This window comes from Tupaia chinensis, unplaced genomic scaffold (assembly GCF_000334495.1).
Source record: "Tupaia chinensis unplaced genomic scaffold, TupChi_1.0 Scaffold000423_1, whole genome shotgun sequence".
Lineage (NCBI taxonomy): Eukaryota > Metazoa > Chordata > Mammalia > Scandentia > Tupaiidae > Tupaia > Tupaia belangeri.
Window position 1 is genome coordinate 6,289,973 of NW_006159928.1, and position 13,307 is coordinate 6,303,279.

Consider the following 13,307-nt stretch of genomic DNA (forward strand, 5'->3'; position numbering starts at 1 on the left):
TACTTGAATGCAAGCTCCTGTTCCCTGAGAGAGCAGTGGTGGATTGTTTCCTTGTTAAAAGTTCTCTGATATTATATCAGTATAGAATCTTTGGAACAGATCACACTAACCCCCATTCAAGGCAATTACCTGATATTTAGTTACCAGATTCCTTCAGGGACTGTCTGCTCTTGGTGAACAATTAGATTAGAGGATACTGATGAAATTCGAGTGGCAGGAAGTAGAAGTTACATTTCTGAGTTCAGAGTTTCTATTTCAAGGTTGAGTAAGTGGTAAATTTTCACTGAGAGATTCAGGCCTAATAGAGTCAGATTCTCAAGGTCCCCCAGCCTAGCACATGGGCAGTTCACCTGCCTGAAAACTTCTGCTGCTTTTCAGAGGTGGGCCTTCCTGTTCTTTACGTTGACATGAAAACAATTAATAATTTAAGCCATGCCCATTTGGAAAAGTAGAAATGCTGTATAAATATAATACCGTAATAATAAATTTAAAAGTCGATCCAACTGGGCAGTGTTCCCAGACTACCAGCTGAGCAGAAACACAAATAAGTAAAGAAGAAAAACCACTATATAATGCAAATGGCTGCAATCTCATTGTTTTCTGCTACTCTTTTAGTGCAAATATATAGTATTGAAGGTACATTATGGACAAATAGGTTTCGTAGGCCATTCTGGAAACCTAAGCACTGTTTCTAACATTATTTCTATGGGGAAAAATTGATTCCGTATTATAAATAGATGGTTTGCAAACCAGGTTTTTTTCAAGCATAATAGTCCAATAAACCTGGGGCCACCTAGAATTTTAACCTCTAGCTGGATATTTCATATTCAGGGTTAGTGTTCAGTGGAAATTAGAGACCTCTCAGAATATCCACCTCTGTAGATCCATCCCAAATCCTTGTTACTCTCTACATCCTGAAGAACTACCCCACTTTCTTTGTTCTCTGTTCCTGGGGCTCCCCATCTTTGTCTCCTTTTTCTGCAATCACTGTTGAGGCCCCAGGAAGCCAGGAGTAACTGCATGTCTTTATATGTACATTATTAAATGTGGTGAGGGCCTGGAGGAAGATAGCAGGCCTAGTGGCCAAGTGTGCGACTCTGAAGTCAGAATTCTGCCACTTGGCAGCTGTGTGACCTTGACATGTTGCTGTCCTTCTGAGCCTGTTTCCTATCCCATAGAATGAAGGTATTGTCAGAACTAACTGTAAAAACAGTGTCTGGCACAGAGGAATGTTCCCTACATGTCAGGGTTATGGTAAGGTTGGTATTTAGGGATTTTATGGGCTACCCACATTTCCACAAATTCAGGAAGCAAACCTGCAGTATCCTTTCTGAATTTCAAATAACAAACTTAAAAAACAAGTGTTGACATCATCCCTGCTCATGACTTGAGGTCTGGGTAGGTTTGGAACATCCTTTATTATGAGTTGAGGGTGAGGGAGGAGAAATCACATACTTATAACTTTGGATGGCAACATTAGCTCTATTATTATTTGAAATAAATTTAGTTCTCCAGCAGATTTTTGGGCAAACTAGTAAAAACAAAGTTTCTTAAATAATTTCATTCACTTAATTGTTTCTGTAATTTTTCACCTAAGGAAAGTTTTTATTTTGAAAGTTTTAGTTTTGAAGGGGTTGTCTTAAAGTAATCTTTTCTTTACACTTAGGCAGGCTCTATTTCCTCATTTGCAAGTAAGCTATGTCTGCTTATTGACTTGATCATGCAGGCTTGAGCTCTAAGTGGAAATAAGGACTAGAAAAATAAAATACCGATCAGGAGTCTTAGGACTTCAGGATAGATCCTCAGTGGAGGATAGGCCAAAAGCAATAACACAGGTAAAGAAAGCATTTTCTCCAGAATGTACCCCGTCTAAGCTGAATCCAATTTTATTCCTATCCATGGCCTGAACCATTGAAATGAAGCCAGTTAAGAAATCAATCTAGCCAGCAGATGGCATAGCGGTTACGTTGCTGAACTCCCACATAACTGACGATGGTTCGAGTCCCAGACCTGGTGGGTGAAACTCACGTCGGACATGTGTGCATGTGTGACTAAGATCCTGGGAGGAGAATGGAGGAGGAGGGATTGTGGCATGGCTATCCCCCCATGGGGTGATTTCTCATTTTTCCTCTTACTGTCGCTGTCTCTCTCTGTCTTGATCGAGCTCACATGATCTAGGGCAAAAACCTCTTTAAAAAAAAGAAAAAAGAAAAAGAAAGGAGTCAGCCTATCTGAGAGTGCCTCAGTGAGGGATCAGCCTTACTGAGGGATGTGGCTGACAATGAGATTTTGCTTTTATTTGGTCAGTGGCGTTTTGTTTCTTCATCTGACCATTGCTCTTATTGATAGATAGAAAGAAGAGTGATAATTTTCAGAAGGAATTATTTCAGCGTAGGACCAGCAGTTAGCGTAATGGCTATGTCACTGGACTCCCACATAGTCGACCGCGGTTCAAGTCCCGGACCCGGTGGCTTAAACTCACGCTGGGCGCATGTGCATGCATGCCCAAGATCCCTAGAGGAGAATGGAGGAGAAGGGATTGCGGCATGGCCATCCCCTCTGGGGGGTAATTTCTCGCTTTCTATCTCTCTGTCTCTCTCCGTCTGTCTGGCAAGTGCACGTGCCCTATAGCAAAAAATTCTCAAAAAAAAATGGAATTATTTCAGAGTAACTGGTCTTGTTTACTAAAATTTGGGAGCTGTAAGATCTGTTCTCCCCACTTACGAAATTAAACGTGTGGATAGTGTGCAGTCACAAGGGTTTTATAATCTGCAATATTTAAGAAGTAATAAAATACTGTCGTTGGTTGACCATCTGGTTCTACATTCTTAGTGTCATGGTTTGCTTTTTATTTTTATTTTTCTTGTAACTGGTGAGAGGCAAAGAATTGGAGTTTGGAAATTTCAGAGTTTTTCCTTTTTAAATAAACAAGAAACTGATGTTTAGAACATGGTTAGATTTTGTTTTTACCTTATGCAGAGTAGGAAATGGGAAGTTTATTGTACATTTTCTTTTTTTAATTTTTCAAAAAATAAACTGAAAACCTGAGCACCCAATTTGATCCCCAGATTGAACATTTAGCTTACATTAAATATAGTCTCTTTAGGGGACTGGACGATGGTACAGTGGTAAAACATGATGCTTGACCAGGCTAACCCACATGGAAAAGTCCTGGGTTCGTGTCTGGACTGGGTTCGTGTCTGGAGACCTCCTTGAGTATGTCTGGTTGGTGCAGGCCGATAATCCGGGGCTGGCTGAGGCTAGGGGCGGATCATGGAGTCAGCACCCTGTTCAAAGTGCCCCTCTGTCTCTCTTACTCATGAAAGAAAGAGAAAAAGAAACTTTAAACAAATGTTCTTAATTGAATAAAATAGTCTCTTCTGGAAGGAAGACTCCGAGGTAAATCAAAGCTCTAAAAAGAAAAATCACCGACAGAGAGGACCTATTGAGATTTCATATTTCATCCATTCATTCAAAAATATTTATTGAAACTGTACTATTTGCATATCTTGCTGCCAAACACTGAGGGATTTGCTAGAGAAATATTAAAGATGTTCTCCCTTCCTTTGAGGAGCTTAGGGCTTACTTGGGGAGAAATGACATAGACATATGAAACAGTTAAGTTGTAATTCAAGACAGCATATGATTAAATACGGAAATGTGTGGTTCTGACAAGAAATGCTATAGGAGTTCAGAAAACTCAGTGGCACGCCTGTCCTCTGCCTACAGATTGGCGAATCGCAGCAGTATTTGTATGAAATATTTTACACTTGTTTTTTTGGCAGCCTTAGGCCCTGACTCCCAGGCAGCATTAAGAGCCTGCAAAAATATTTGTACTTCAATCTCTCTAGAATTGGCTTAATTTTTTTTTTTTTTCTTATAAGCAGAGGAAGTGCCTAATACAAACTAAAGTGCCTGTGAGAGGCAAGGAGTTTTTGACAGTCACGATTTCTTTCAGATACAAAATAAGGAATGGGCTTGGGCATGCTCTGTTTTTCAATCCAGCAACGCTTGTCCCTCCATTGCAAACTCTCCCTGACATTGAGCGGCGGGTTAATTTGAGCTTAATATCCGTGACGGACGAGCTAGTCATCAAGGGTCAGCTAAATTTATGACTTTGGAGAATTGCCGATGAAATTGTCCCCTGGTTATGATGGCGGAGAAGGAATTGACCCAGATGTAGGGGAAGTTGGCACACAGATGGGCTCGCGGTGAGCAGGGTTCCCCCAAATGTCAGAAGAGGATGACACTTTGATGGTGGTGTATTTGGAGATAATGTTTAGTGAAACTCACCGACTTCCTGTTCTATTTTTGTCATATTCAAATTAGCACAGAGCTCAAACATGAAGCATGAGGCCTCAGTTCTTCAGAATTAAAACAGAGAGAGGGAGAGAGAGAAGAGGAAGAAGAAATAAAACCTTTGTGAAATCAAAATACTCTATTCGGGGGCCATCTGTACCTCATCCCAGTTGTTCCCCTGAGGGACTCACCACAGCTGAACGTGGTCAACTGTTGGCTGCTTTTTAGTTGCATGATTCATGCATTTTCAGTTTCCTTTAAAACGTAACTGCTCACTACTCCTTTATTTTAACCTTGGGCCTGGAGGAGGGATAGCTAGCAGCACTATTTTGCTCTTTCCTTGATACTATGCAGTGGAATGTCTAGCCAGTCCAACACCATTTGAAGACAACATGGTACTTGGTGTTCATGCTTCCTGGTGGCTTAGTGAACCGTTTGATGAGATGAGGGTTCCCAAGCTAGTGTAACCTGGAGTGACTGACACACCAAGCAAGCCAGTGATGTCACCACTCAGCTTCTGACTTTCTGTCTGTCAGACTAGTTGGCCCTGGCTACCATGTAAGTTTTATTTGAATTTTGAGCTGGCTGACTTGGAAAAGTGGCCCTGGAAAATGTTTCACCCATATCTTTTGATATAATTTGGTATCCGTTTAAATAAATGTTATGTAGCAGATGGTCATGGAATGTCTTATCAAATTCTCTGCCCTTGAAATATTTTTATTTCATTATCATATTGCAAAGCACAAAGGTTTTTTTTTTTTTTTTAACAAAAAACAAGTTACATAAGAGATAACTTCTGGAAATTCATTGCAACCCTAAAATTCTTATAGTATGTAAACTCTTGGGTTGTTCTTTGCTAGGTATTTCTAGAAGGGAATTCTTTGTCTTGAATCCATGAGAGGATGTTTTAGATGTATTTGGTGATGTCAATTTGAAAGACGGCTCAGGGGTCTAAGTTCAACATGTTGTCTACATTTGTTCTCTGCTCTTAGACATGATGGAAAAAATGCTTTCCTGTTTTCTTCTTGCTTTTCATGGTTTTAGCATCATGTTCCTATTCTTGCTCAAAATCAATAAGCCACTGTACAAAGCCTGGCATTTTGTACTGAAGCCAAGTATGAGAAAGTTTTAACTAATGCATATGTGGGATTGCTTTTTTTTTAGGTGCACTTTTCAAGGAGATTGTGAACATCCAAAGAACATAGAAAACTGGCTGGATATTTCATCTGGAGCCAAAAAGTGCCCTAAAATTCAGATCATTCGAACCAGCAAAGATAAGGTAGGAGGAAAGATTTTAATGTGTTAATGTCTATTGTATTGTCTCATTTGGCACAACTGATATTAACTTCCCTTTGCGTGTAAAATATCTACTAGCAATTAAAAAGTGTAGTTGGAGGAGCCTGTACATTTAGTCAGAAGATACTGAGTACTTACCAGATGTCATCCACTTGAGGAGCTGGGAACATACGAGTCACCAAGTCACATTATGAACTTGTCCTCATGGAGTCTGTTATTTTGTGGAGCCAAAGATGACCCTCAGTAGTTGAATTAAAAAAAAAAGATGGGGTCGGCACCAAGGCCTAATGGTTAAGGGGACCAGATCCCATGTGGCATGTGGTTTGAATCCTGGACTCAGTAGCTTGAAAACCATGCCAGGCATGTGTGCGTGTGTACCTCAAACCCAATGGGGTGTATAAATGGAGAAGAAGGGATTGTGGCATGACCACATTCCATTGCTGGGTGCTGTCTCCCTCTCCCTCTCTCTTTGTATTTTTCTCTCTATGGCTCCTGCATGTGCCCTGTGGCAAAGAAAAAAAGAAGAGAAGAAAAGAAAGAAAGAAGAAAGAAAGAAAGAAAGAAGAAAGAAAGAAGAAGAGAAAGAAAGAAGGAAGAGAAAAAGAAAGAAAGACGAAAGAAGAAAAAGGACAAAAGAAACATGGAATTTTAGTGTAGTAGAAATACCTATCAAAGGCCAGCCCCATAGTGTGGTGTGTGTAGGGAGCTGGATCCCACATAGCCAACTGCAGTTCAATTCTTGGCCTTGGTGGCTTGAAGAACATACAAGGCATATATAGATGCATGTTTAAAATCCTGATAGACTAGATAAGTGGAGGAAAAGGCATTGTGCCATTAACATGCATCATTGGAGGGTGCTTTCTCTCTTCATCCCAACACCAGTGACCAAATGCAACCTCTAGCAATATATATACATACACATGTGTGTGTATACACCCTCTCCTCCATTCTCTTCTCAGTATCTTAGGCATGCACACTCACGTTCCCAGCATGTGTTTGAAGCCTCCAGGTCTTGGACTCGAAAAATATACTCCAAGAGTCCAAGACTGCTCTTGGATGCGGTCAACTACATGGGAGTCCAGTGACATAACCATTATGCCATCTACTGGTCCCTATATATTGATTTTTAAAATAGAGAAAAAAGAACCAGGTTGGTGGCATGGTGGTAGTATATTGCTCAAACAGATCTAGATCCATGCAGAAGACCACAGATTCATTTTCCTGTTCCGTGTGTACACACCAGGCATGTGTACACCCGCACCCACGATGTTGACTGTCTGGGAAAGATGTGGAGGGGATCACAGAAAGGGACCTGTTGAGGATACTTGTCTTTCTGTCTCTCTCTCAAAGGAAATAAACTTAAATATATATATATATGGAAAAGGAAGTTCAGACTCCTGGTCAACAAGATTCCATAAGTGTGACTTGATAATAGAATTTTGTTTTGTTTTCCTTATCCTAATGTATTCAGGCTTCTCACAGCTATCCTGTGAACATGGCTTCCAGTGACATTGGTAGAGATGAAGAGCAAATCAAAGTGGGTAGTGAACATTGCAGGTGGAGTCCCTTGGAAGCTGGGGGAGGTAGGGGGAGGTCTTGCCATGGCAACACCACCCCTGGCAACCCTTCATCTTGTCATTGGATGAGAGGAAGGAAGCCACGAGCATGTTCAAGTGTTTTCTGATGCATACACCAACCAGGCCCTATGAGAAAATGAATTCCTGCCTTGCAATTTCAGTGGTGCTGTAAGGAGACATTTTCTCCCTAATTATGGCTCTTGTGTTATGAATAATTGTACAGAGTCCCCATCAGCAGCCAGTTGACCTGTCTGTTGAGTTTGCTATCTTTTATTTGAATGCCACATTAACAAGGAAATGGGCCACTTTCTCTTTTCCCTTACACTTTGCCATTTTAGATAGCAAGAACCATACCACTTAAGATGATTTAACATTTAATAAAGGAGAGCCAGAGCATTTAATGAATGATAAATAATAAAAGAATCAAGCTTTCAAGTCATAACTGATCAGAACTCACAGATTTAAAGTTATTTGGCTGTTGTCAGTTTCTGTTGTGTTCCTGGAGGGGAAAGAAAAGAATTCCCCATTGCCTTCATATAAACCTCTACCAGCGCTGAGTCACAGTGAATAGATTTGGAGGAAAAGATGCTTGGGCATCCAAGCATAGGTGTGGCTACATTTTTTCCCTCATCAGTCTGGAAAATAGCTGACTTTGGTGCTAACAAAGAATGGCAGAAAGTAACATGATCCTTGAATACTTCCAGGACTCTGATACATGATTAAGATGATGTAAAGTGTTTTCTCTGTCATTTAAAAAAGTTTAAGGGGCCAGCAGGTGGCATGGTAGGTAAGGCGCTGGATTCCCACGTGGCCAACTACGGTTCGAGTCCCAGACCTGGTGGCTTACTTTGGCACTTTCTCTCTCTGTCTCTGTCTCCCTGTCTCTCTCTGGTGAGCACATGTGCCCTACAGCAGATTAAAATAATAATAATAACAATAAATAAAATTAAATAATTCTTAAAAAAAGTTTAAGGGTGGGCCAACAGGTGGCATAGTGATTAAGGCTCTGGAGTCCCACAAACCACCAACTGTGGTTTGAATCCCAGCTCTAGCAGCTTGAAAATCACAGCAATCATTTATTTATATATTTATCATTACTAGTCTGGAGCATTTAAAAACATGCTTCCTGTCCAAACCACTCCTGGTGTCTTTTCCTCTCTGACCCCGTTAGTCACACTGTGGTTTACCCTGATCCTCCTAGAGTCCTCTACCTCCTACAGTCCCACTCTTCAGCTCACTCATCCCGAGGTGAAGGGTAAGAATTCAGCCATTTGATTAAAGCTATTTTTGGAAACCAACTTGGAGCTGAGTATTTTAATGGGATTGATAAGACATCTGACTCCATCTTTTGATCATATTATAACAAAATATTTCCTTCCCTCCTGGCCATCTTTGACTCACCTGGATGTCTCAGGTCCTTGTATGTTTAAATTATATCTGACTGAGTGGTCTCTGTAGCACAGTGGTTAAGCATGGTGCATAGGGAACCAGATTCCACATGCCTGACCACAGTTTGAATCCTGGCCCTTGCAGCTTGAAAAACATAACAGGTTGGGGCCGGCAGGTGGCATGGTAGTTAAGGGTGCTGGACTCCCACATGGCCTCCCCAGGCCTGGCGACTTGCTTTCTCACTCCTCCCCTCCCACCCCCCGTCTCTCTCTGATAAAATTAAAATAAATAAATAAATAAAGTTAAATAAAATAATTATTTTTTAAAAAAGAAAGAAAGTAAAACACACCAGGTGAACGTGCATGCATGTCCAAAAATCCCCATGGGATGGAGAAATGGAGGAAAAGGGATCGTGGCATGACCACATTGGGGGTTCCTTTTCCGTCTGTCCCTGATGGTTTTCTCTTTCTTTCTGATGAACATACATACCTTCTGGCAATATGATAATAATAATAATCTCTAAACCTGACCCCCAGAGATGGTAGTCTGTGGTTGTCTCCAAGTCTATTTGTTCAATTGAAGGAGTATTTCCTAACTCTGCATATGCAGAGTAACAGTCTAGTAACTTTATGTACAGAAAAACTGACATATAATGCAAAACCTCTGTTCACAAGAAGCTTTGTTTCTTTACATAAAACAATTAGGAGATAGTATGCCTTCATCCTCACTATGGAATTAGCATTAAAAGGAAATCGTTGGAACAATTCCAGCTGTCTTGGGGAGACTTCCGTGAGGTTTTGCTGAGTAAAACAGCAAGATACAGAGAAGTATGCAAAGCCTCATCTTATATTGATCAAAAAATGACCTCAGATGCCAGGCGCAATGATGTGTATCTGTAGTCCCAGCCACTCAGGAGGCTGAAGCAGGAGAATCACAAGTTCAAGACCAGCCTAGAAAACCATAGCAAGACCTTATCTCTTAAAAAAAAAATTTACACACACACACACACATATACATATATCCTTTCTCCTCCATTCCACTCCTGTAATTGTAGGTATAGGCACACATGTGCCCATCATGAATGTTAAGCCTCCAGATTAGGGACTTGAACCATGGTCAGTCATGTGCAAATCTAGCACCTTAACCACTACACTACCTGCTGGCCCCTCAGCATTGTTTTTAAAGTCTTTCCAGTGTAGTAACACAAGAAACAAGTGGTAAAAATCATTATTAGAATGAAATATACAAATATACAAATGAACTATATATAATTATTTGCTAATCTTAGGTGATCGCATAGTGCTAAAATCTAAATATATTTGCCTTAAAAACTATTCAAATGAATAAAAGTCAATGAAGTGCTGAATGTTCAATAAATATTTAAATATCAATAACTTCATTCCACGTCAGATAGAACAAACTTTTAACTTTAATTACTGAAAAGTCCCATTCATAAAAACAACAGAAATACTTAGGCAAAAGCTTAAAGTATGAGGAATATAGCCTATATTTTAAAATCATTTTTTCTAAGAAATACATGTTGGAGACAACTGCCAATAATAGTAATTTTTGGCTTTGCAGCAGCTTATTATAAGCCAGTATTTCTAACAGTAATTAGATAACATAACATTGGTCTAACAATTTTGCGATTTGTAATTCATCATAGTGAAACCTCAATTAAATACATAAATTTAGGACCAGCCAGTGGTGTGGTGGCTGGGGTGATTGAATCCCACCTGGCCTACTGTGCGGTTTGACCCAGCAGCTTGAAAACACACTGGGCACGTGTGTGTGTGTCCAAAATCTTGAGAGGAGAATCAAGGAGAAGGAATTACCGTGTAGTCATTGCCCCTGGGGGGCGATTTTTCACTTTCTCTCTCTGTCGCTCTTTTTCCTCTTTCTCTCTGGTGATCGCATGTGCCCTATGGCAAAACCAACATATTTCTAAATAAAAAGAAAAACAAAAATAGACAAGTTATTTTCTTGGAAGATATGAAAAACACCTTGAATATACCCAGACATGTGCTACAGTTCTTGGTAGGAAGAACCTATTTTTCTAGATTTCAAGTAATTTCAGTAAAATTTAAATAGGCCTTTTGGCTGTTGTTTTTGCTCTAGGGCATGTATGCTCACAAGAGACTGGCAGAGACAAAGTAAGAAATCTCCTCCTGGCGGGATGGCCATCTCACAATCCCTTCTGCTCCATTCTCCTCTCGGGATTTTGGGCACTCACGTCCACTCTCTTGGCATTATTTTCAAGTGTCTGATCCATGATTCGAACCACACAGTCAGTCATGTGGAATCCAGCCACCTTCACCACCACACTGCCAGCTGACCCGGAACAGCCCTTTTCTTGAAATCAGTATAAAATTCATCTGAAATAATACGAACTGATCAATAATATCCAAAAATTTTTTTGAAAAAAGAAACTTTTTTAGGTCAGATCATTCCCATTAGATTGTGTGTGTGTATGTATGCATGTCGATACACATAAATATTTATGCTACTTCATAAAGTTTATGGAAAATGGAATTAAAGTACAAGTTAGTTTTGAAATCCATGCATAGTTTTTTCAAATTATGTACTTTCCACAGAAGAGACCCCCATCCCTTATATACGCATACATGTGCACCTTGATGTGCCACATAACGACATTTAGGTCAGTGACAGGTTTCATATCCAACGGTAGTCCTATCAGGAGCAGCGCACTGTACCAGATAGGCTGAGGGTGTAGTCGGCTACACCGTCTACGTTTGTGTGCATACACTCCGATGTTCACAAAGTGGCAAAATTGCCTAACATCACATTCCTCAGAATGTATCCCTGTTGATGAGTAATAAATCAACAGTAATTCAATCAATGATTCTGGTTTTAAAAGAGGAATATAGGGGTCAGCAGATGGGGAGGCAGTTAAGGCACTGGACTCCCAAATGGCCGACTGTGGTTAGATTCTGGACCTGGTGGCTTGAAAATCACAATGGCGTGTGTGCATGCATGCCCAAGCTCCTGAGAGAAGAATGGAGAAGAAGGGATTCCGGCATGGCCATCCACCCTGCGGGCTGATTTCTCACTTTCCTCCTCATTGTCTCTGTCTCTTTCTTTCTGGTGAGCACATGTACCCTATGGCAAAAAACTTTTAAAAAGAGAATATAAATTTATAGCAGGAGGTTCAGAAATAAATTAAAAATTTTAAAGATCATAATGTAGGAAGAAAGGAAAGATTAATTTCATAAAAAGTGTTAAGACAATTGACTTACCCTATGGGAAAACAATTCATATTTTTACTTTAAATAAAAAAAATAAAACTTAGGCTAATTAAGGAATTCACATAAAAAGCTAACTCACAGAAGAACTAACAGAAAATGGAATTGAATATCCATAATTTGAAAATATGATAATTTTCTTAGCTCTGAAGCAATATAGTATGTAATAACAAAAGAAAAATATTCATATACTCAATTTTATTTTTTAAAAATCAGTAAGATAAAAAAGTGGATATTAACTAAAGAGCACACTTGAAGATAAGGGCCTCATAACCAGATATACAGGGAACTCAAGCAGCTGACCTGCAAAAAATTAATCAATCCAATTAAAAGATGGGAAAATGAGTGGAACACACAACTCTCCAAAGAAGACATACGAATACCCCAAAAGCACATGAGAATGTGCTTTTATCATAAGGGAAATATAAATCAAAACCACAATGAAATACCACTGAACCCCAAATTAAAAAAAAAAAAGTAATGATGATAACTGATGAGGCTGTAGTGAAAAAGGAACTCTCCTATACCGTTGATGGGAATGCAAATTAGTACAACCACTATGTCTCCAAAGAAGACATACGAATACCCCAAAAGCACATGAGAATGTGCTTTTATCATAAGGGAAATATAAATCAAAACCACAATGAAATACCACTGAACCCCAAATTAAAAAAAAAAAAGTAATGATGATAACTGATGAGGCTGTAGTGAAAAAGGAACTCTCCTATACCGTTGATGGGAATGCAAATTAGTACAACCACTATGTAAAACAATATGGAGATTCCTCAGAAACCTACAAATAGAACTACCATACAACCAGTGATTCCACGCTTAGGTATTTACCCAAAGGATAGAAAAACCCTCGGTCAGAAAGACATATCCATGTTTATTGTAGCATGATTTATAATTGCTAGGACGTGGAATCAACCCAAATGTCCAAAAATAGGTGAGTGGATTGAAAAAACATGCCATATGTACTCTATGGAATACTACTCAGCCATAAAAAAAACAATGAAACTTTGACATTTGGTACAAAGTGGATGAATATAGAAAACTTAATGCTAAGTGAAGCAAGCCAGACTATGAAAGACAGACTTTGTACGTCTCCACTCAATAGATACCGAATGTCTGCGCTATATAACAGAAAAGGAAAGTTTGGAAGATACCATAACAGGGAGGGCAACTGTGGATACTAGAGATGCAAGGAGAGGGGTAATACGCGGGTGGGTAACAGAGGGAGGGGAACAGGGGAAAAATATGTTTTTTGACATGTGCCCTATGGCAAAAACCTTTTAAAAAAAGAATGTAGGGAACCAGCAGTTAGCGTAATGGCTATGTCGCTGGACTCCCACGTAGTCGACCGCGGTTCGCGTCTCGGACCTGGTGGCTTAAATCTCACGCCGGGCGCGTGTGCGTGCGTGCCCAAGATCCCGAGAGGAGAATGGAGGAGAAGGGATTGCGGCGTGACCATCCCCCCTGGGGG

At 39.9% G+C, this 13,307-nt stretch overlaps 1 protein-coding gene across 1 annotated transcript in view; it reads left to right on the top strand.

The window, feature by feature from the left end:
- The window catches only part of PLXNC1 (plexin C1), a gene marked incomplete at its 5' end in the record, with an annotated part of 177,452 nt that overhangs the window by 55,725 nt on the left and 108,420 nt on the right, over positions 1–13,307 (top strand). Inside the window, one exon of the mRNA XM_006154842.1 lies at positions 5,464–5,578. Coding sequence (XP_006154904.1) covers positions 5,464–5,578 — 115 coding nt within the window. The remainder of the gene's footprint in view (positions 1–5,463; positions 5,579–13,307) is intronic.